Here is a 24,060-nt window from a genome sequence, read left to right as displayed (position 1 = left end):
CATTACTACGCTGCAGGCAGCTGGGTCTGCTAACAGGGGGTTTCTCAAAGGGGGACAGAGGGACAGGCAGCGAAGGAGCCGTTTCCTCTCCACGGAGGCCACTTTGGAGAGAGGTCTGGACTCCAAAGGGAGAGCCCCACTCAGACCTCACTCCCATGGGTGGCTGGCTGGAGAAAGGGTAGGATAGCCCAAATCCAATCCAGACAGCAGCAGCGGCAGCAGCACAGGAGCAGAGAGGTTTCCTTGAGGCAAGGTATACTGGTGTGTGTGTGTATGAGCGTAACTGGGGGGATGTCAGACACCACAATGCAAACACATACGCAAAGGAAGGGCTGGTGAGGGAACAGACACTATGGGGGAGAACAGTGGGACAGCTCACCCTGTATCCAGAGCTGGCTAGGATCTGCACAGTCCAAACATGCAGCAATTTGGGGGGGGGGGGGGAAGGGGGGCTTAAAAAGGCTTCCCCCTTTAAAAAAAAAAGACCCAACCCCCCAAAGATTCACATGGCAAAAGAACAGGGTGCCTACTTGCCAGGCTCACACACAACCAGGAATTATTTGGGAAGAGAGGAAAAGAGAGCTCTCACCTCCTCCTCCTCCTCCTCATAAACTGTTGCTGGGGGAGGAAGAGTCCTCTTAAAGAAACATTCCAATTACATCCCAACAAAAAAGGAACGCCACCACCATCCATCCTAAACACTACATCCCTGCAACTCCCCCGACCCAAAGGGAAGTCCCCGAGAGGTCCTTTGCTGGTGGCTCAGAATGGGCAAAAGCTGACACTCCTGGCAAAGGGGAGGTTTTGGAAGTAGGAACTCCTCTCCCCAAACTGCACAGCAGCCAGCAAGCAGTGCCAGAGACCCCCGAGAGACTCAACACCAGCAGAGGGTCCACCTTGGGAACCCCTTCCCAGTTGCAGCACAATGGAAGTATCTCCATCCTTCCAGTCATCAAGAAAACTCTCACCCCAACACACAAAGCTCAAGCAAAGAGCAGCAGGCAAGGCCACCCATATCCATATGGTCTCCATAACCGTATCCATATTGTCTCCATAACCGCTTCTCGGGTACAAAAATAGTGAGGATCCATAATTCAGAGGGGGGATGATCTCTGGGACATGAAGAGCCAAAGCAGCTCCACCATCAGCCCTTCTCTGTGGCTCTGGGAATGGGGGCACATGATTCCACATTTTGGGGGGTTTCAGTGCCTGCTCCCCCCTCCTTGACAAGGAAGAGGCAAGGCCAGGAGCCTGAGCCTCCAAGCAGCCAGAGGAGGAGATGCCACTCAGGTTGCCCCAGGAAGTGGCTGCCTCATCTTCACCACCTTTGCGCCTCCTCCTCTTCCTCCAGAGGAAGAAAATTAAGTCTTGCTGCTGGTGGGGGGGGGGGGAGGAAGGCGGTCCCATGGGGGGGAAAAAAAGCGGGGGGAAAACCCCACAGCAGCTTCATCCCCCCCCCCTTCCATATTACTCTGGCTCAGTCACAATCGGCCATCATCCTGGTGTGTGAGATATGCTGAGGGTCTTTTTGTCCAGAGGGGCTACAGTTCCTCATAGTCTCCTCCTCCGCGCTGCTTGCTGGGTCCGGCCCCACCACCCCCCAGGAACGCCTCCAGTTCGTCAATGCCACTGTTCTTCTCTTTGCCCCGCTTCTTCCTCTTCTTCTTCTCCTTCTCCTCTTTGCTTTCCTCCTTCTCTTTCACCTTCTTCGGCTTGCTCTTCTTCTTGACCGCCGCTTTCTCTTCCTCCTGCACCAAGGTTTTTTTTTGGGGGGGAGGGTGGGGAGGAGAGAGAAAGAAAAATTCTTGTTTCTTAAAAACAGTATGAAACCCATTGGAGCATGTGGACTTGGATAAAGGAAAAGGGGCAGAGAAGTCTAGATGCTAAATAATGTTTGTCAATGGAAGCATTTTTGGGGTGAGGAGAAGGAAGGGTTTGGAGGCAGGAAGAGGTCATGAACGTTTTTTGCAACTTGGCTGGCACTGGGCAGCTCCCAGCCTCTGCCAGACCATGTGCCAGACAAAGTGCCAATTACAGCTGGTACATGTCAGGCAAAAGGCAAACTAATCAGGAATAATTACACTTACTGATAGCTTGGATTTGAAGATTAAGGAGACGTAGCTCGAGAGAGAAGGAGGAGGCTTCGGGGAGGTCTGTATGCCCCAGAAAAGCAAGACAAGGACTGAGGCTGATATTTTGTGTGGGAGAGGGGGCTTCCCAGTGCCTCTCAGAATAATTAAATCTACTGGGGCTCCCCACACTCCTGCTTTAAAGACAGAAGGCTGGGGGGATGCTATAAGGGGCAGGGCCTTTTCAGCAGTTGCCCCAAACTCCAGATTGTCCATGTGTGAAATTGTTGCTCTATGTTGCTGCATACTCTAAAGAAGTGAAGACCCTCCTTGTGTCCCCCTGGGCTTTGAGGAACTGCCTCTTGCCTGCTCCTCTTGATGGTTTGAGGGGAGTCTTTTAAGCCAAAATCCTGCTCTCCCTGACCTGATCCCTGTTTTCCTTTCTTAAACACACCGTTTTGGAAGCACCAGCTACGAGCGACTGTGGACCTTCCTCACGCATGCACACATGCACACATGGGTGTGGCGTACCTCTTTGTTGCTCCGCTTCTTTTTCTTCTTCTTCTCTTTGGAAGATTGCTTCTCTTTATCTGTAACCAGGCAAGGTGGGAAAGGAATGAGAAAACAGCTGAGACAGCTGATATAATCACAGGACAGTATGTACAGCCACAGTGTTAATCTCCGACATCATCACCATCACCTTTATTTATAGACTACCTTTTAACCCAAGCTGGGATTCAAGGCGGCTTATAAATTAAAGGGAGTACAACGTAGTTCCAAACACACAGAACATTAAAAGGGTGTACTTAAAACAGCATCGTCCCATCTTAAAATCCCCAATTTAAACAAACCTCAGTCCTAAAAGCTTCTTTTTGTCCAGCTAGAGTGCCGGGTGCCCACCTTCCTAATTCAAAAGCGCTTTAATATACTCTGTTGTTGCCACAGAGGAATGACCGTTCTTGCAAAAAGAACTGACGGCTGTCGAAACCTATTATCTTAACAGTTGGATTTCTTTATTGCCGGATGAAAAACATAAAACTAGAGGGGGGGGGTTGCAAAAGGAGGCCAACAGGTCTAGCAGGGTGTAAGGCAATGCCTCTGCGGCAGCTTTGGCTGACTGAATTGCAAGCAACAATCCAGGGAAAGGAAAGAGCCAGTGTTGCCTGGCATCAGGGGAGCCTGTGGGCAACTAAAGGTCCAAAGGCTCCCCTGTGTGCTGTGCAACTGAGAAGAAGAGCCCTGTGTTAACTATAAAGCTGTTATCCTGCAGACTGAACATCCATTTGGGTCCAGTTTCTTTGGCAGGAGAAACCTGGTCAAGAGACTTTCCCATGAGAAGAGTGTCACAGAGCCCTCGCTCCCCCAGCACCCAATTCACCTTCCTCGCTGCTCTCTTTGGGACCAGGCTCGCCGAGGCCCAAACCAAAGAGATCGGAGTCGTTCTTCATCTTGAAACTGTGGATTATGGGCTTGGCTGGCTGTGGGGGCTTTGGAGGGGTTTCTTCGTCAGAGATGTCCGAGAGATCCTCTCTTACTGGAAATTCCTCCTATGGAGCATGAAATGAACATCATCCAGCATCAGTCAAAAACAACTGCATCCTCCATGATCCCATATGGTGGCACACTGCTATTCCTTGTTGGTGCTGTGCACCAACTCATTCCCCCAACTCCCGACCCACTGCAACCCACCAGAGCCTCTCTTTGACTAGATCTGTTTAGAGAGGAGGCCTGCCTCTGAGGCTGACAGAGTGGAACTTGCGGCTGATCATTAATGTCCATTTATAGCCAACCTTTTCCCTAAGATTAGGACTCTTGCAAAGAGGTCACTTTGAGTGGGCACATCTGCCACTTTGCCTGCTAGCCAAAGCCCTTTCAGTGCCTCAGTGCTTTCAAAATACAGTGCAACCAATAAACCAACCACCATTCAAGAGAGCAAAGCAAGTGTGCACTGCCATCCGTCAGCATCTCCCTCTGCCTATTGGTTGCAGGATGTGGCAAGAACTGCCACTGTGCAGCCATCAGAGGGAAGCCTGTTAAGCCCTCCAGGGATGAAGGAGGACAGTAACCTGCCTGCCTTGCTCCCTGGAAAGGCGAGATGTCGAGAAATTGGCTGAAATGTGGCAAGCGGGGCAATCCCTCCCGCTGTGACCCACTTTCCACAGCCACCGCATAATGCTCCCCCCATTCCCTCTTCCTGCTTCCACTCTGAATGAAAAGCCCCAAGGCTCTGCAACCTGGCTCAAAGTAACATTCTGCACTACCAGAGAAGACTCTCTCTCACTCTTTGTGCCAAGGGGCAGCTAGCTGCCCCTCTGCAATGCAGCGCTTGCCAGCAACTCCTGCTGATCTCCTGTCTTTCGGCAGCAACAGAATCGTGGCCAGAGAGAGAGAGAGAGAGAATATCACCAGCTGCTCTGCCACGTGAGCCAGCAGGCACAGGCAAAAGCAGGATGGGATGGTTGCTGCTCACGCTGCTTGGCACAAAGCGGGCAAATGCAGAGCACAGAGTCATCCCTGCCGAGCCTCACTGCCTACCAGTCCCTTTCCAGACACAATTCAAAGTGCCGATGATATATAAAGCCCTGTACAGCTTGGGCCCAGACTCTCAGAAAGGCTGTCTCTCCTCATCTGAGCCTGCCTGAGTCTTGGTTTTCTTTCTTCCTCCCCACCATCCTCTCAGATTGTCTGGGGAGGATTTAGGAAAACAGAGCCTTTTGGGGGACAGATCCCAGGCCATGGCATTCGCCTGTTTAGCCTTCCCTCTTTCCCCTTTCTATTTAAACAGGCCCTCGGGCTTTTAAAGGTTTGGGGCAAAAGGATTTTTAATGGCTTGTGCTGTATTTTCTATGCTTTCAATGTATTTTTAACTACTTTAAATGAATACTTTAACTGGTTGTTTAATAGTTTTGTATTATGTATTGTCTTAGCTACATTTTGTTTGAACTTATATTATGCCCAAATTGGGACAATAAAAAACAAACAAATGTGGTGTTAATTTCCCAGGCTCTGCTCTCCTTCCAGAACCCCCTTCACAGGTAAGAACACCTGTAATCTCCCAAAGCACAGTTCAGACTTCTTCCTGGGGACCTCAAGTCCCTCCAGTATCAAGGGGAATGGCTACACCTAAAAACGAGACACCTGCCCCATGCAGATGGGCATCCCAGTGCCTGCTGGACAGAGAAAAGATCAGGCCCCACGTGCACCCCTCCTCCACCTTCCTATATTTCTCACTGGGTCTCCTGAGTCCCAAACTGATCTTTCAGAAGGAGATGAACTGTGGGGGACAACTGCTATGGACACCCACCCAGAGCAGACCTGCCTGGATGGTGATGGGGCAGCCTTACCCCTCTCTTCTTCTGGCTGTCTGACTCTTCGCTTTCAAAGTCCGGATCGTCCATTACGAAGGAGAGCATCTGCGTGGCAATGGGCCCCTCAGGGTCGCTCTCTGACTCCTCGACTCTGTCCCCCTTCTGTTTGGAAGCAGAGACCTTGCTGTGGGAAGGGGCTTTGAAAGGCTGGAGTGACGCTGCTGCAGGGGCAACCTCTGGACGCAGAACGGCTGTGGAGAAGGCGCTGCCGCTATTTTGCTCAAACCCCAGCTGGGCCGTGGAGAAGGGAGCCTTCGGGTCAGATGCTTTGGTAGAGGCTGCTGGCTCTGGGGGCTTTGAGGACTTTTTGGAAGATCTAAAATGCAGGGGAAGAAAAAGATAACTTCAATTCAAAAAGGCCCCTAAAACAGGGAGCAGGCTACCAGCTGCCTGTCTCGCAATACAACTCAGCCCCATAAAATACTAGTTTCTCAACATTTGGTGGTCCAGTTGTTTTGCACTCCAACTCCCAGAATCCTAGGCCACCAGCCATGCTGTTTGGGCCCATCTGTGAATCAAAGCCTGAAACACCTGAAGGGCCAAAGGCTGAGGACTGCTGTCCATGTGCATTGCCCACAGCACTTTCAAATGGCCTCCGTACCGTTTCATCTCTTCCTCGTGACCAACGTCTTCATCCACAGCCACGGTGAATTTGGACTGCTCTTCCTCCTCCTCTTCCTCCTCACTCGATAGGGTGATGTTTTTGCTTGGGACCAGTTCTGGGGCGGAAGAGGGTCTGCCGGAGAGGCGGTCATCTAGGTCCAGGTCATCCTGGAAGCCTGCCACAAGTGGGTTCCCTCCAGGAGCATCCCGGTCACTGGAAGAAAGTGCCAACAGTCCTCAGGGATTTGCAGGGAGTGTGTGTGAAAGGGGTGTGTGATGTGGGGATAGCAAGATACTGGAAGGTCTCCAGAAAAGAGAGACTAAGGCCATCCAAGTTCTGGAAACCACAAAGGCTTGTGAGGAAGAAGGGATGGAGATACGGATATTTAGCTTGGAGAAGAGAAGCCTGAGAGATGATATGAGAGAGTCATCTTTAGATCCCTGAAGGGATGTCACATAGAAGATGGAGCCAGCCTGTTTTCTGCTGCTCCAGAGATTAGAACATGAAATGATGGATTCAAAGACGAACCAGATACTGGAGAATTTACTTTTTTGGACAACACTCCCTCCAAGTGACCGAGAGTTCAAGGAGCTGTAGTAAAAAAGTAATTCCTCCCTCTGAGCTCTCCGAAGTGTTCAGTGTTCAGACTGGGGAACCATACTCTACTCTGCACAAAATGATTATGTGCTGCCAGACAATACTGGGCGAAATGGAGACTAACAGCCTCACTCAATCTGAGGCAGCTCCCTTCGTTCCACGAAAGAACACAAGGTCTATTTCAGAGATATAACTATCAGAAATATCATTCATCCTATTTTAACTGCCCAGGAACCATCCCAAGAGAATCCTGGGATTTATAGTTCAGTGAAATACTTAGAAGGTACCAGGGGAACCTGGAAAAAGAAGGACCGATTATGTAGGCACTCATAGCATTGTGGGAACTGCATTTCAAGAGAGTGGACTACAGCAGAGAATTCTAACACACACACACCACAAACCACAGATCCCAGAATTCCATAGGACAGAGCAAAGGAACACAGGCGAGAACGCCCAGAAAGTGCTTCCACTTGGGTCAACACAAACAGTGGCTCCAAGGACTGGTTGCTCGCCTGGATCTCCTCTCTTCACCTGTCGCTATCGCCGTGAGGGGCCTTTGCCATGAGCCTCCCCTTGTCTCTCTGTGGGGCAGGGTCCTCCAGGAAGCTGCGGTCCAGGCTCTCTTCAGGAACAAAGTCCTCCACGCTCTGCACTTTCAGAGGGACACCAGCAGCAGGAGCACCGAGGGCAGGATCTGCAGTGGTGAGAAAGAGGCCCCTTAGTCCCACGCAACACCAAACTGACCTTCTCTGGACAGGAGAGAGAGTTCCTCTCTATTCACACCTCAGGTCCAAAACAGAGAGAGACCCAAAGCAGCCTAGTCTCTCTACAAATGGCACCAGAGATAGAAACCTGGTTTAGAAGGAATAGGACTAAAGAGAATTCCTGCCGTTCGCTGCAAAACAGACTTCCACCCTGGTGTAATCTCTTACCTAGACTAGAAATAACCCCACAACCTGAGGGCAGGAAGAGAAAATCCAGACACCCTGCACACCATGACCTGAGCTTTAGCAGTCTCTCTCCTCCTCTTACCCCTTGCTACAAACCGTGAGACAGTTTCAAACAGGAGAAAGATCTCTACAAACAAGGGTAGAAGCCAAGCCAGCTGAGTCTAGTCCCCATTCACCTTGGCACCCACCTGGCTGGCACTCACCCACCCATCCAGGCTGAGGAGCTGCTGGACACAAACCCAGGAGAGATGCTGCCTGTGCCCAAGACCATATCCTGAGTTCAGCCCGAGTTTAGCATGAAACATTCAAGGTGTGATAATTCTGTACACATCATGGTGACAACGCAGGAGTCCCATGTGGGTCTGGAGATGCTACTTGCTTTCAAGCATCTTTTCTGCACATGTGCAGAGTGTGACATGGCAGCTCTGAATAGATCTCCTGCATCACAGCCCTCCATGTTCCCTGGCTTGGTCATTTCATTTTCACTTTTCAATCCAAGAAATGATTCTGTGGCAGTAAATCTCAGAGCATCTTGTCTTAAACGTTTAAGACAGGATACTCCCACATTTACTACCACAAAATAATTTCTAAAAAGTATGTAAGAAGAAGACTTATGGAAAACTACATTCGCCGCCTATCATCCAGTGGGCAGAAGGAAGGACAGCTTCTACTAAGCATGAATTTGAACTTTATAAATAGCAACTTCAAGAAAAGGTATTTTTGAGAAATATGGCCAGTGTGTAGTAATGCATACGCCTAGCCCATATTCGTAACCTATGGATTCCCTCCTTATTTTATCCTCCTTTCCTTTGTAATTATAATTTTAAAAATCCAATTAAAATTAGTTTTAAAATGGTATGATCTGGCCAAACAGAATGCAAAAGGGAAGATAAGAGAAACCAGTAAACCTGCTTACCTGGAGGTGGCGGGGGCACCTCTGGAGTAGATGCCATCCCAAAGAGCCGTGAGATGATGCTGCGTTTTGGAGGCGGTGCAGCGGCTGCTGCCACGGAAGGGCTGGCCATGGGGGGCGGCTGGCTCTCTGGCGGCAGGATGAGTGTCTGAGGCGCAAGGGGTTCTGGGGGGGCAACTGGGTTGGCTGGGCTGTGCTGGGACAAGGGGAACGGAGGCTGGGGGGTGCTGGGGCTGGAGCTTCCAGAGGCATTGCCCGGAGGGACCACCGGAGACTGAGAGCCTGAGGATGGACTCTGCCCGTTGGCTGCGAGAGGAGAGGTGTGCCCGCGGCTTCGGGCCTCCATCATTTCAAGGAAGCTGTGATATGGAGGGTGGCATGAGAAGAAGAGAGATGAAAACATTAGACTAGCCCTCCATTCCTGCAAAAACCAAGCAACTAACAAAACAAACAGCTTGAGCCTGGTGAGCTTAGGGACTACATTCATGCGGATAGCCTTGAGTGCCACAAGGGGGCACTCAGAGAGAACGCTGCTGGCAAAGCCCACGCCAGATCCAAACACCCAGAAAACATGCTGCCACTCAATAAATGATGTTCTGTCCCAAGTTTTTGTTTTTTTTTAAAGCAGGCAATAAGTGGGAAAAAGGCCCCCACTAACAGGACCCTGTTCTGCCAAGGCAGCTGATGACTTAGGTATGTGGCCTCTCCCACAAACCCAGCTCACAGCCCAGTGGGCCCAATGCAGAGAGAACAATCTTGAAACACTTGGAAGAAAAAAATACCAATGGCAGCTAATCCTAAGAGATATTCTACAGGGTCATTTGGCTGGCCGCTGCAGGAAAGCAAAGGCTGGTAGACGGAGAATGAGAAAGAACGGGTGGGGCAGGCTTTGTTTGGCCCATTCCAGCTTCAAGGCTTTTCTTCCATTCTTGATATTTGAGGCCAAGATGATAATCCAAGAGGGAGATGGGGTGGCAAGGAGCCCCACAGTTGCAGCCAGCCCCCACAAGTGGCTTTCTGGGGAGGGGCTTTGTCAAACGTACATTTCGTAGTTCTGGTCTTCGGTCTCTTGCTGGACTGAGAGCTCCTCCAGGGTGGCGTCGATGTCAAGCTGGTTGGTCTCCAGCTGACGCAGCAACGTTTCTCGCTATGGGAGGGGGAAAGAGGAGAGAGGGCAGGTGAGATCAGAAAGGATCAAGGTGTAATAGATCCCTTGCAAGGGAAACTGGCTGGCTGGATATAGGCAGATCTGGTGTCAGTCCTGGGTGGGTATCGGCAGCTGAGGCAGAGAGCAGCATGAATTAAACAGCAGCCCTGAGCCATAGGAAGGGAGCATAGGAAAACAGAAGGGGGAGAGGAGGAAGAGGCAGCTTCCACCAATGAATTTTGGCAAGGGGCATCTCTGTCTGTGGACATGTGTCAGGAATCTCAGCAAAAAAAGAGGGGGACGGAGTGGGGAGAAAATGGCAATGGCATTCAACCAAAACTGGATCCAAACCAAATGAATTACATTAATATTGTAAAGGGTTTGCCTATACAGGCCAAGTTCCCAAGAGCATCTTCTGAGTCTCATAGCAAGGGAAGGGCCTGGCCACTAGTTTTGTAGTCTGGAATCCACCCAGACAAATTCTGCTACCAGGAAGACCTAGATTTTGCAACCTTTTTATCAGGAATTGCGCTGGCTGATAGCGTTACCCAAGACTGCCCCTGAGGATTTCTCTCTGGCAAAAGGGCAGCATGGAAATAATCTAAATAAGTAAGTAACAGGGAAAGCTGAAACTCGACGCTCAGCTAGAGACGGCCTATTCTGCTCTGAGGAGGGAAAGCAGAAAAACCTTCTCAGACTGACCAGAAAGTACCAAGGTGTGGCTAATGGAGCTACTCAATATGAGCAGGTCTGTGACCCAGCTGCTGCCCAATGTGTGACTGAGAGTGTGTGACTTGCCCCAGATCACTGAGTGGGTTCCCATGGCCAGATTCAGACTTGAACTGCTGCACCACTCCGCCTTGAATACAACCAGGGCTGCTCTATTCTTGGGTAGAATTTAAAAAACAAATGATCTATCTCTTGTACTACTTTGAGACACCTGAGAAAGTGGCAGGGAAGGCCCAGCCACATTGCAGAAGCCAGACCATATTGGACTAGTTTACCCACCAGGCCTTCTCACCAAGAAACCTGAAGGGTGCTGAGAATGCCAATTTACACTATCACAGTTCCCTCTGCAGCCCCTCGGGAACGTTCTTCCAATCCCCCCCAAATCTCCAACCCATCTCCAGCCCAAACTCATTGCTGTTCCCAGAGTTTGTCCCTCTGACAGTCACATGCCATGAGCAGCACAGAGCAGCCGGATATCACCCTCCTGATCTGGTGGAGGAAAAGCTGCCCCAGGCCTCTGCCCAGCTGAGCCAAAGAGGCCTCATTGTTCCTGCCCATCCTTGCACCCGTCCTTCTGCACATCAGGCCAGGAGGAAGCAGGACAGCAGCTTTTTATAGCTGCAGCCCAGCTGCTCTGCTGTGCTCTCAACAGAAAAATGACCTACCAATTTGCCACTGTGACATTTGCAAACAAGAGGCACTCTCGTGCTAGGAATATATCATCTTCTGGCATAAGCCCCCCACCCACCCACTGCATCTGCAATCTCCCCCTGGCTCTCTGCAAGTAGAGGGAGCCAGTCTTACCTGCAACTGCAAGAAGGGGATGTTGAAGAATTTGTGCAGGTACTTGAGGCCAAAGCTGTTCTTCATGGAAGACTCAGCATAGCGAAAATATGAAGAGCCAGGAGGCCTGTCCAGCATCCGAAAGAAGGGAAGGAAAGGAAAGGCACCTCAGTAAAGCAGACAAGGGAGAGGCACTTGCTGATCTGTGAGTCTGCTCATTGCGGCTCCCAAGTCTGCAATCACGGCCAACGCTGCCACCAAGCAAGGGGCGGGTTTGTGCCACTCTCAGCTCTTCTGAAGGGAAAATTAATACATGCCTCCCCATCACCACCCCTTTGCTGGAGAAGTTGGCAGGCAGCAGCTGCTGAATGGGATGGAAAGGAGACGGGTAAAAACTTCCCAATGTCAGGCTATCCTTCCCTTCTGGTGGCTGAAATCTAGCCCAGAGGTTGGATACTTACTCAGGAAAGCCTTCAAAGAGTTAATTCACCCTCACTCATTACAACATTGAAAAGGTCAATGTTTGCCATTTAGAAATGACAAAAGATGAAAAACTCTAGCTAACATGCCTCTTTTTTTACAAAAAGAATTGCCCTTTATTAAAGCGACTGGAATTCTTTGTCACACCAATAACTTTGTTTCAAAGTTTATTGGTTCTTTTACAACAACAACAACAACAACAACTGCAATTTGTTAAAGGTAATTTTGTTACTTGTTAGTGCACTGTTTGCAAGCTTTGGCCCAGCTAGAAGGCTAGAAGGCGAAGGAGCTTGAAGGAGAAAGGAGAGCCAAACCCCCCCCCATCCCTCTCAGGCCTTCCTTCTTGCCTGTTCAGGTTGTCAATGAATTCCCGCACATCGTCCGGCAAGATCACCCGGTGCTCGCCCATGTCCCGGTAGTTCCCAAGCACGCAGACTGGAACGTGGGTCGGCACTTTGGGAAGTTCTCTCAGGATGTAGTTAAAAGTCCTGGAGGGAACAAAAAGCCAGGGGTTAACTCTTACAACCAATTTACAGGCCCTTCAAACAATAGCTGTCCCCCAGGAGGAACGGAAGGTGCCTAATGTCCATTCACAGCTTCAAAAAGTTTTTTGTTTGCACTACAGCACCAAGAATCCCCTGTCCAGCATGCCAAGCATTGCATTTAATACAGGATTTTTAAAGCGAGGCACACAAACACAGGTGGGAAGGTTCACACTAGGTATGACTTCCAGTGAGAGTAGCACACCTTGTTAAAAAAAATCTGGATTTCCTGGCACAGAAGGGAGGCATAGCCATGTGTTACACCGTGGGAATCATGTGGCCCTCCAGAGCTTGTTGAGCTGCAACTTCTCGGATTCTTCATCACTGGCTAGGGCCAGTTGCAATCCCAACACTGAGAGAACAACACCATTCCCCCCCTTCCCACATGACACCAAAATGCTTAGGGAACTTCCCTGGTTGTTCTTGGGAACCTATGTACCAAACAAGCCAATGCAAGTTCCCAAGAAGGGAAGAAGTGACTCTTCCTGGTGGAAGAGACCCTATTTTCAGGGCAAAGCTCAAGATCTGAAGCAAGGTGCAAGAGAGGTGCAAGGGTGAGGGAGAGAGGGAGGTTCCTCCTACCACTGTTTGGTAATATCAAACATCATCACAACGCCATTGCAGTTTTTGTAAACATCCAGGAACTCAGCATCAAGAGCCATCTCTGCTTCTGCCTGTTGAGAGGAAGAAAAGAGCAGAACCTAAGTTTGGCTCAGAACTGTGGCAACAGCTTCCCTCTGCTAAGATGGCGAATGCTTATGCTAGCCTCCCATCCCCTTCCTCCAAAGAAGCCTCTGAAGTATTGTCACCATCTCCCTGGGTTCACTAGGCAAAGGAAACACTCCACAGTGTAAAACGTGTGTGTTCAGACAATTGTGACTGCTGTCTCCTCCAGCTGCAGCACGAAGCGGAGACCAAGAAGCCTCACCTCCTGAGGGTCGTTCTCTAGTTTCAAGCCTTCTCCGCGCTTTTTGCACTTGCCTGTTTAAAGAAAAAGGTGGAAGGAAAAAAGACATAAAGAGAGATTGCCATCTTCCATAACTAACCTAACAACCAACAGAAAAGGCAGCCCAGGACATGCAGCTCTCTTTCTGCAGCCTCATTTAGGATGCCTCACGCTCCTTATGTTTTTTGCCTCGCAAGCTCAAAGGGGAAGGAGGTCACACATGCTGGCAGGAGGAGAGAAAGAAGAACAAAACTCCAAAGAACTGCCTTTCCTTACAGCCAGAGGCAATCAAGGGCAACATCTCCTCTAAGCAAATCACAGCTCAGTAGCTACCGAGAGGATCCTTTGGTAATTCCTGTTGTTGGTGACAACAGTCCTGGGTTCAAGGAACACTCCAGAGCTCCATTGATCCAAAGATCCATAGCTCAGTGGCAGAGACAAGGTCCCAGCTTTGTCAGTAGCAGGGATGGGGGAGACCTCTCTCTGGCCCCATGTCACCACAGGAGACAGCTTCCTCCCGTTTTAAGGGGGGGATTTGGGATATACATTTGTCAATGTGGATTTTAACGTGTTGTAAGCCACTTTGATTGTCCTGTCACAGAGTTTTATTTCTTTTATTATTCATGTTTTCACACAAGGGCACAGCACAGCCACCTGACAGCTCTCTGAAGCCTTTTGACATCTGACATTTGCTCTATTCCCTGTCATGTTCAAGCTTTTCCTTCCTGGTCATGAAGACAAGACACTTAACCAAAAAAGCCCAAATGGTGGAGCATCACAGTTGGGGGGGGGGGAGAGCTCTAGGTACTGAAGGAGGGGAAAGGCCAACTTGTTTTAAACTGTATTGGGCCTGGGGAAACACTGGCTTTTTTGCCCCAGCATCTGATGTCCTCTCCCACTCCCCTGCTTTCTTTTTCACAAGAAAGTTACGGGGACTAAAACTCCCAGCAAGCCAAGAGCCATGCTTGGTGTGCGCCCCTCCCCTCCCCTCCCACACACACTCACACAAAGCCAACCCCAAACAAAGCAAAGGCAGCAATCCTATAAGAACTGCTGCTCGGCAATCATCATTCACAGGAACCTCCTTGAATTTAATGGAATTTGTACAACATCAGGAGGGTGTCCAGTTACAGCCAAAGAGCAGGTGTGTCTGTAAGGAAAGGGCTGCCAAAATACTCTGGGAGTTCCCAGGTTCACATTCATGGACCTTGTTTGAACACCAGGCAAACCTCATTGTGGTCTGTTGAAAACTGGCTTCCTGTGACATGGGAGCCAATCTCTGCTAACAAATAATGGTTAACCAGCCATGAATCACAAAAAGACCCCACGGCTTGTTACTGGTTTATGCACTCTGAAGTGTTTCAACTCATGGTTTGCCATGATATCCAAACCTGCAACCGTGGTTTGGTTTCCCTAGCTGCCTACTCCTGAAATAGGAGCTGGAAAAAAATGGAGGCCAGGATAGAAACACACCCAAGATGAAGAAGACAGGACATGGATTGTTGTGGTTTAAACAACCAATTACGTTTAGCCTAAAGCAGGGCTTTGGACTGTGATGTGTGGATGTGCCCATATTCTTCCAGGGCAGAAGGGAGAGCTTTTGAATATTGGAAATACTCAATGTAGCTTTGCAACCCATGCTTTCAAGCTAAGCCTAAGAGGAGCACACAGCAAGCCAGTAGAAACTCTACCACAAAACACACAGGGAAGGAAAAGAAAAGGATGAGGCAAGGATCCTGGCCCTGGTCAGGTTCAAAACTACGAAGGCTCAGGAAGCTTTGCTAGGGAAGGACCGGGATCTCATCTAAAGCTGCTCTCTCACCCAAGGAGTCACGCAGGTTGACTTTTTGGCCTGAGCATGTTGGATTGTGAGGGAGAGAAAGAGAAAAAAGACAAATGAAAAAACAACAAACATGAGATGGAAGAGCATTAAACAACAGAGCTAGAGAATGAGACGCCCTTCTGTAAGAAATTATACTTCTGAGCACCCTTGCTGCTACACAAACATCGCACTCTTTGGATTCTGTTAAGCCACTCTGTTCCTATGCCTCTGAGACAGGGACTTGAGCAGAATTAAAACTGGAACTACACTTTACTTACATGCCTAAAATGGGTTAGTTTTAGAGCATGAAAAAGTTAAGCATTATTGGCACACACCTCGAGGAGCCCACACCCGGGCATTTCAAGAAAAGGAGGACTGGGGGGGAAAGAATGTCTTGTCTGTGGGATGGACTGCCTGAGAGAGAGGGTGGTATGCCTATGAAGTTTCTAAATAGACATGGGGTGGCCATCTCTCAGGGATGATTTAGTTCTATACTCCCACATGGCAGGATTGAATTAGATAGACCTTTGGGGCCCCTTAACTGTAAGAGTCTATGATTGTATAAAAAGCGACAAGGATGGAGCAGTGACATATTCAGGGATGCAGTAGGCAGCCTTCATGGAGAACCGGGGGGGTAGCTCTGGAGCTCACAGCATCCTTTACTACTCCAACAGTTTGAAAATTACTTTGCTAAGCTGACTTTGATGCACATTTAGCAACTGAAGAAAAGAAGAAGAGAAGAGCCTCCATTCCCAAACAGGGCCCCTTCTATTCTAAAGTGGGAGAAAGGACAACTGTGCCATTGAAATAATAAAAGGAAACCTTACCTTTGTCGACAACATCCCAGACTTCAACTTTCACAATATCGTCAGTGGCTACAAGAGGAGGAAAAGGGGCCACATGATTAAGGAAGGTGACTGAGAGCCCTGACCATGGCCTGCCTGGCCTCAGTGGCAGAGCACAAGTGACTGTCTCTGCACAGAGAGTGGGTGCCTCAGGCAGCACATCTTTAGCTGGGGCAAGGGGCAATGAAGTGGGATCATCTCAGGATAAAAGTATGACAGCAAACAAGGGAAGGAGCAGAAGACAGCCAGACACATTCTCCTGCTTCCAACCCAACTCACTTTTATAATTCCAGTGGATGCTGGTGACCTGGATCTCCTGAGTCGGAATATATTCCTCAACAAACTTCTTTCCCTGAAGACGATGCCACAGAGTGGTCTTTCCTGTGTTCCTGTCCCCGCGGATGACAATTTTCACTGATGGAGGAGAAAAAGGAGAAGGAAGAAGGGAAATGAGGAGCAGCAGCCTGCAAGCTGAGGTCCCTGGGCTTGGCAACCTTGCTTGGCTGACAAAACTGAGCTGGGAGAAAGCAAGGGGAACGTTAGTGTACCTTCTGCCTTTAGCCAACTACTTAAGTAATCTAGTAGCAAACATCTTTGTTTAGCTAATCTTTGACTAGACATTCAGAGAGTAATTGCTTTTAAGCAGCACTTTACGCTCCATGGTCGCCTCAGAGTGGTAATTTGTGTGCAACCAACTGTCAGAAGTGGCAGCAGAGATGAATCTGCTCATGCCCAGAGACTGAGCAAAACCTCCTTCAGGCTGACAGTTCTCCAAGCGATGGAGAGAATCTCAGCTTCTAGGAGGTTGTCTTGTTATATCAGGGGAAGGGATCTGCGGCCACCATTCCAGAATACAGAAAACCAGGTTTAATATCTCTGCAATAGATCAAATTTACAGGAGCCAAATGATAAACAAAGCAGGAGCACATGCAGCCACCTCTTTGCAGCACCGTATTTAATGCCTCAGGCTATTTAGGCCTCATCTTCCAAACAAGTCATCCTTGAGGCAACATAGAAGACAAGAGGCCTTTGCAGACATGTAACAGTACTTCCAGACAGACTAGCAAAGGTGTGCGCACCCACATGCTTTTGTCAGGCTGCACCAAAACTCAGTGTGCGTGTGTTTAAGATCTGGGCCAAGTTTGTCTTTGCTGATTCTACTTTGCTATTTCTGCAGAAGCCACAAAAACGGTTTGCAGGTGTGGCTCCCATCGCTTTCCTCCTGCTTGTAACAGGAGGCTACTGTTGCATGCAAGGAAACAGAGGTAGGACCGGCAGAGAAAGCTGAGCTTCAGGCAGATGCTACTTTAGATAATGCTCTCACAAAACATTTCACCCTGGCACAACAAGCCTGTCAGGTAAGCAGTCTTACTATGCTCATTCCCCTAACAGGGGAAAGAAAATACTGAAGTGAACAATAATTTGCAAAGCTACTTGCTTGAGCTGAATGGTTTCAATGAAGATGTAGAACATCCAACTCAAAGCTCACTCTCTTCAAGGCTAAGCCATAATACAAGAATCCTAAAGTGGAAAAAACCCACTCATTCTCTCTCTCTCTCTGTGTGTGTGTGTGTGTATTTCGAATGTGTCCTCTAAGGGACAAGGGGCAACATTTTCACTACCTTGGGCTTTCCCAAAGAGAAGAGAGGCCAGTGGACACAGCTGAATATAGATACTACAAGAGGGATTTGTCAGGCAAGCCTGCCCCAATCCTCACCCCGTGGAGAGAGAGAAAAGGCTCAGAAAAGAGACTCGCAGATCTCAGGTGGGCTGAATCCAGATAGGAACGAAAACCACTAAAAAGTGGCCCTGAACACCTTCATCCCCTGCAGCCACTGATGGAAACTGATGCCACCTCCATTCCTCCGAGAGCCATGAAATATTCAGGAGCGACAAGACAACTCTGTGTCTGCTGCCCTAGAAGTTCATCACGGTTCAGACTCAGTTTAGGGCTACAGAGAACATATTGGCCTTAGGAAACCTGCGAGCTCATGCTTGCAAAACAGGTATGCTCCATTCAAGGAGCCAAGGCCCACCACTCAAAGGGGAACTGTCATTGCCCTCTGCCACCTCTCCTTGCCTCAGCTACATTGATCAAAAGGCTTTCTAATAGGCAGGAATCGGCCATAAGGCAGAGAGAATGCTGGAGGAGACTGCCTTGCCCTGGCTCTGGCATACTCTTGCCAAAAGAAATACTGCCACTGGTTTAAAAGGTCCATCAAAGCCCTGGTCTGGGACCATCTTCTAGCCTTAGTGGGGTTTAATTCCTATCACAGCATGTCAGCAAAGACAGATGCATAAGGAGAGGAATACACACTCGTTATATATATATAAAACCCCTAATGGCTCAGTTAATATTTGCTTTTGTTTTAATGCTGGTACAGTTTATCAGGACCCCACCCAGGCGACAGACTTCCTGGCAAAGTCTCCACGTTTGCTTAGGCCTAGCAAAGGATTTTATGCCAAGAAGGTGCGGGCTCCTTTCTGGCAGCATTGTATGGAAAACTCTGCCACTCTGGTTACCTAGTGAAGGAAACAGACCTTTTTATTCCAGATATGACAGGGACAGAAGAAGGCGCCTTTGAAAATGCAGTAGAGGAATCTGAAAAGTCTCACCTACGGAGCCAAAGCTGGAAAAAGTCAGCTTGCAACCAGAGTATGTGTGCAAGAGTGGGAAGAGCCAAAAGGGAAGCCGAAAGAAATGTTGCCCTGTGAGCAAAGAGGAGCACTGAGGGTCTCTCCCAATGAAGCTGGAGATAACATGAGGCCAACTGCAAATACTGACAAGCTCTGGCATTTCAGCCCCACAACTTCCAAAAGCTTTGACAGATTAATTGACAGATGCAGGGGGGTGGGATCTGACATGCGCAGATCACAATCAGCAGCAATTAAGAGTCTAGTCCACCGACGCAGAAGCGCTGCTGGGCTTCTGGTGTGGCAAGGGTCCCAAAACGTCAAGATGCCAGCCTGTGGGCCCACCTAGCCTGCCAGTGTCTGCGCAGACCGGCAACCGTTCTCAGGGCCTCCCCCATCACAGGACTGCCTGACTGTCACTCACCTGTCACCCAAGAGGAACAACAGGCTGGCTCAGTTTCCTGGGCTGCCCCTTGTCAGGTACATTCTGGATATCCATCTCTACAGAAGGGCACCAGGATACCCACTGACCACCTCCAGAAGGACCAGCTCTCCCTCACTCCGCCCATTCCCAAACAAAACCAAACACCAATCGCACTCGTATCATCTGGACCTGGTTGAGCTACAGGACTGACAGTTACTATGGAGATGGGAAAGCTTCTTGCCAAAGTAGAGATGGAGGGCTTGAGGTTAAAAATAGCAGCTGGGAGGAACACAAGTGTTGTTAAGATGACCCGCAAGCAAGACACACTCTTGGAGGCAATGCAGCAAAACCTAAAGCATAGGAACTGGGAAATGCAGCAGCAGCAGCAGCAGCAAAGCGATAGGAGGGAGGCAACTTCTGCAAAGGCAGCCTTCGTTGCGAAGGAGATGGATGCTCTTAGCCGATTCCTGACCAACCTCCTTCTCCAGAGCTGGAGAAATACTTCACATCATTTAAGCCCCAGCCTTTAAAGATATTTTCCTCCATCGCAAACTCTGCTCCACCCCAAAAGAAACTAGCATCTAAAGCAGTGGTTCTCAAACTTTGGTCTTCCTGACGTTTTGAACTTCAGTTCCCAGAGTTCTTGACTGTCGGTCAAGTTAGCTGGGGCTTCTGGGAGTTGAAGTCCAAAATGTCTGGAGGACCAAAGTTTTGGGCTCACTGAACTGAAGGTTTAGGCAGCAATAGACATGTCAGACGTTAGTGGAGAAGGGTCTCCTGCAGCAACAACCTCCTGCCCTTTTCGGAGCCAGGAGCCACCTCCACCGTAAGACCTGCCCAGGATTAAGTGGGTACTCACCTGGAACAATGCTCTCAGGGCTCTATCCAGATGGCTGGAGTTTGCTCCTGAAAAGGCCTGGCCAGAGGCTGTGAGTATGTCTGTTGCAGTAACTCACTCATTCACCCTCAACAGCCCCTTTCAAGCTATACAGATTGAAGCTCTGCAAATGCAGCCTTCCAGATGCTGGGCTTCAACTCCCATCAGTCCTTGCCAGCATAAGCAATGCGGAGGAGTTGTAGCACCTTTGAGACTCACTGAAAGAAAGACGTTGGCAGCCTGAGCCTTCCTAGACTCCAGTCTACTTCTTCGGATGCATTTGGTGGAGTGGAAGCTAGGTACAGACACATACATGCCACTGGTACGTACCTGGCTTCCACTCCACCAAATGCATCTGAGGAAGTAGGCTTCAGTCTAGCAAAGCTCAGGCTGCCAACTTCTTCCTTTCACTGAATCTCAAAGGTGTCACCAGATCTCTCTATGTACTGATCCTGCAGACTAACACAGCTATATATTTGAATGCAGAGGAAGGAGAGGAACAAACAGGGCTGCCTTCCCTGATTTCAGTCAACAGTCTGCAGTGTTCCAACTCAGAAATGAAAACAGGAAAGCAGCACACATTTCATCCCAGAAGTAGTTTCCTAAGAGAGAGTCATGCGAATCTGATCTCTTCCTTTGATAAAATGACTATCTTGGCAGATGAAGGGGATGCCGTGGATGTAGTGTATCTTGATTTCAGTAAGGCCTTTGACAAGGTTTCCCATGACATTCTTGCAAACAAGCTTGTAAAAGGTGGACTAGACAAAGTAACTGTTAAATGGATCTGTAATTGGTTGACCGGCCGAAGTCAAAGGATGGTCAGCCATGGCTCCTTTTCATCCTGGAGGGAAGTGACCAGTGGGGTGTCCAGTGGGGCTCTGTCCTGGGCCCAGTCTGCTATTCAACATCTTTTTCAATGACTTGGATGACAGAATTGGGAGCATACTTATCAAATTTGCAGATGACACCAAAATAGGAGGAATAGCTAATACTCCAGAGGACAGGATCAAGATTCAAAATGATCTGAATAGACTAGAAAGCTGGGCCAAAGCTAACAAAATGAAATTCAACACGGAGAAATGTAAGTACTGCACTTAGAGCAGAAAAATGAAATGCACAGATATAGGATTATGGGGGACACCTGGCTGAATGAAAGTATGTCTGAAAGGGATCTTGGAGTCCAAGTAGACCACAAGTTGAACATGAGTCAACAGTGTGATGCGGCAGCTAAAAAGGCCAATGCAATTTTAGGCTGCATCAATAGAAGTATAGTGTCTAGATGAAGGGAAGTCATAGTGCCACTCTATTCTGCTCTGGTCAGGCCCCACCTGGAATAATATTGTGTCCAGTTCTGGGCACCACAATTCAAAAAAGACATTGAGAAACTGGAGCCCTGTGTCCAGAGGAGGGCCACTAAAATGGTGAAGGGTCTGGAAACCATAAAGTCCTATGAGGAATGACTCAGGGAGCTGGGGATGTTTAGCCTGGAGAAGAGAAGGTTAAGAGGTGATATGAAAGCCCTGTTTAAATACTTGAAGGGATGTCATATTGAGGAGGGAGCAAACTTGTTTTCTGCTGCTCCAGAGACTAGGACCCGGAGCAATGGATGCAAACTGCAGGAAAAGAGATTCCAGCTCACCATTAGGAAGAACTTCCTGAGAGTAAGGGCTGTTTGACAGTGGAACAAACTCCCTCGAAGTGTAATGGAGTCTCCTTCCTTAGAGGTCTTCAAACAGAGGCTGGATGGCCATCTGTCAATGGGGATGCTTTGATTGTGATTTCCTGCATGGCATAATGGGGTTGGACTGGATCAGGGCCCTTGTGGTCTCTTCCAACTCTACGATTCTATGAATCTCTCACAGCATTCAAGAAGGAAAGTGGGTTGGCGGGAAGAGAGCTCTGGTGCCACAGGAAGCTACGATTCCCAAGATCCCCAGGCAGTTAAAGTGGCCTCAAAGTGGACTCTTTCTGGTGTGCTTTGGACCAAAGGCGTACAATCATGCATTTAAACCTGCCTTGTAGAGTCCACAGGACTAAAGCCTGCGGAGAGCTGTGAGGAACCGTGGCCAAAGCTCTCTGGAGGCAGAGGTCTGCCGCAAGTCGGGGCCAAATGAACGGACCTCCTTGTCTTTGGGGCTCTTGGGAGGCGCTCTTAAGCCAAGGGCTGCGGAGGCCAGGGGCACAAAGCTCTCCTTGTTCTTGACGCAACGGAGGCTTTCCATCCTGTTGCAAAATGTTACGCGGCGGAGAACGCTCTCCTGCATAAACCAAGCCAAGAAAGAAAAGGGGGGACCCAGCAGAGAAGCGTTCCCAGGCATCATGCCAATGTTAGTCAATGCCACTTCAATGTACCGACTGCTATGTTTCATTGTTTGAACGCTAAGGATGCATCAATGCGCGTGATTTTAGGTTGTTTCCGTAGAATGCATGCCATAGGAAGGCTTGCTTTATCCATTGCAGCCGAATGTGAATTTGCAGGGCTTTCTAAGTAAAGCTCCATCAGGGCTGGTAATGAAGGAGAGCAGCAGCGTTGAGACGCCTGAAGCGAGCCTGGCCCCAGGGTCCCTTTCGGTCTCTGGAGGCAGTCTTTTGCCTTTCCCTGTTTCCGCTCTCTTTCCCCCGTTTCCTTGGAGTCTACAGCGCTAAAGAAACAAGGCTGAACGATAACACTACTCTTGAATAAAGGCAGAGCTGACTAGCGCCGGGGGATTCTGGGAAATGCAGTCCTGCCAGGCGATTTGGAGGCTTCTCTGTCAAAGAGAGAGAGATGCGCTTCCAACAAAGCCCTACGATTCCCAGCAGCCCTGAGCTGTTGCTTCGGGAGAGGTAAGGAGCGTGGGACTCTGGGAACTGGAGTCCGCTCCGCTCCGGGCCCACAACAAACTACAGCTCCCAGCATCCCCTCCCAGCCTCGAGCCCCGAGGGCCCACTCACTGTTGTACTGGACGCCTTTGGCGAAGCGGCGCTGGAGGGCCTGGTTCATGGACTGGAGCCCCGCCGGGATGGGCCTCTCCCTCCCCGCGGCGCCCGGCTGCTCCGAGCCCACCAGCTTCTTCAGCGCGGAAAACATCCTGGACGACCAAGGCAGGGAAGGAGGGAAGGCGGGAGGGAAAGGCCTGCCTCACTCGCCCCGCAGAGAGGCTCCTCCTCCGGCAGCCGCCTCCGCCGCGGCGCTCCTTCCTCCCGGCGCCGCGCTCCCTTCCGCCTCAGCCGCCACGGCCGCCGCCATCTTGGACTCCTTCCCTTTTCCCCTCAGGAGGATCTCCAAGCAACCAAAGGGAGGAGGAGGAGGAGCTACAACCATAGACTACGGAAGCCCCGGAGGGACATCTAGAGGAGGAAAGCGCCACACAACCGCCGCCATCTTGGACCAGTCTCCAAGCAATCAAAGAGAGGAAGAGGAGGAGGAGCTCCAACGAGGTGACTACGGAAGCTCAAGAAGGACATCTAGAGGAGAAAGCGCGCCACGGCCGCCGCCATTTTGGAGCCGCCTCCTTTTCCCCCAGCGACTAAAAGGAGGAGGAGCTACGACGAGGAGAGAGCTACGGAAGCCCCAGAGAGACAAGTGGAGACTGGAGAATAGGAAAACGCGCTCGCCACCGCGTTGGCGGCCCGGAGGGAAGCCGGAGAGGGACATTTCTCAAAGAGTGCGTTTTTTGTTTGTCTGTCTTTTACCCTTCTCTGCCTCTTGTTGTTGTTCCAGGAAACCTCTTTGTTGTCAAAAATGTTGTTGTGTGTCTTCGAGTCATTTCCAACTTAGGTGACCCAAAGGCAAGAGCTGTACATCAAAGTACAACAACACCCATCATCCACAAAGCAGGGATACCTTCATTCAGCCAAATAAAATGCACACGTGTCCTTTCCAACTTATGGGGCCCCGAAGAAGGCAAACCTCATCATGGCGTTTTCCTGGCAATATTCGTATGTCAAAGTACTACAGCACCCATCATCCTCAAAACAGGGACAAGAATGCCAAGAATACACAGTGCCAGCTTTGTCAATGGAGCTTCAGAAGCTCGCCTTGTGTCTGTTTTTGCGCATTTAGGGTTGGCCCTAGAATTAAGGTTTTGTGGATTCTGGGTGTTATTCTTCTTATTTGATAGTATTTTAGCTTGTTTTAAATAAGTTTTATTCTTTTAATCGTTTTAATCGTAATAATTTAATTCCTTTTAATTTACTTTTTTATTTTTAATTTAATTTTTTATGTTTTTAATTGTACTGTTTTTAATGCCGTGAAGCCGCTCTGAGTCCCAGTCCTGGGAAAAGGGCGGGATACAAATTATTATTATTATTATTATTATTATTATTATTATTATTATTATTATTATTA

The 24,060-nt window shown here is 49.3% G+C and overlaps 1 protein-coding gene and 1 long non-coding RNA gene across 4 annotated transcripts in view; one reads left to right on the top strand and one right to left on the bottom strand.

Annotated features, from left to right (window-relative positions):
* Window positions 1-1,426: 1,426 nt before the first annotated feature.
* Window positions 1,427-23,015, bottom strand: RABL6 (RAB, member RAS oncogene family like 6). 3 transcript variants are annotated; one of them, XM_042478058.1, is made up of 16 exons: window positions 22,665-23,015; window positions 16,075-16,209; window positions 15,778-15,825; window positions 14,951-14,980; window positions 13,111-13,163; window positions 12,765-12,856; window positions 11,988-12,128; window positions 11,182-11,287; window positions 9,545-9,648; window positions 8,505-8,860; window positions 7,170-7,332; window positions 6,039-6,254; window positions 5,414-5,753; window positions 3,448-3,616; window positions 2,601-2,659; window positions 1,427-1,748 (listed from the first exon to the last, which is right to left on the bottom strand). In XM_042478058.1, the coding sequence occupies exons 1-16, from the start codon at window positions 22,798-22,800 to the stop codon at window positions 1,542-1,544; spliced, it is 2,355 nt and encodes a 784-aa protein (XP_042333992.1). In that variant the 5' UTR covers window positions 22,801-23,015; the 3' UTR covers window positions 1,427-1,541. The 3 variants fall into 3 exon arrangements, with proteins under 3 accessions (XP_042333992.1, XP_042333993.1, XP_042333994.1); XM_042478059.1 differs by lacking the exon at window positions 14,951-14,980 and having other exon boundaries at window positions 22,665-23,014; XM_042478060.1 differs by lacking the exons at window positions 14,951-14,980; window positions 15,778-15,825; window positions 16,075-16,209; window positions 22,665-23,015 and adding an exon at window positions 14,832-14,942.
* A 224-nt stretch (window positions 23,016-23,239) lies between these two features.
* LOC121936596 overlaps window positions 23,240-24,060 on the top strand; it is a 2,902-nt gene continuing 2,081 nt past the window's right edge. Inside the window, exon 1 of the long non-coding RNA XR_006104994.1 lies at window positions 23,240-23,377. This is a non-coding gene — a long non-coding RNA (uncharacterized LOC121936596). The remainder of the gene's footprint in view (window positions 23,378-24,060) is intronic.

This window comes from Sceloporus undulatus, chromosome 7, assembly GCF_019175285.1.
Source record: "Sceloporus undulatus isolate JIND9_A2432 ecotype Alabama chromosome 7, SceUnd_v1.1, whole genome shotgun sequence".
Lineage (NCBI taxonomy): Eukaryota > Metazoa > Chordata > Lepidosauria > Squamata > Phrynosomatidae > Sceloporus > Sceloporus undulatus.
This window is presented reverse-complemented; position numbering and strand designations above follow the sequence as displayed.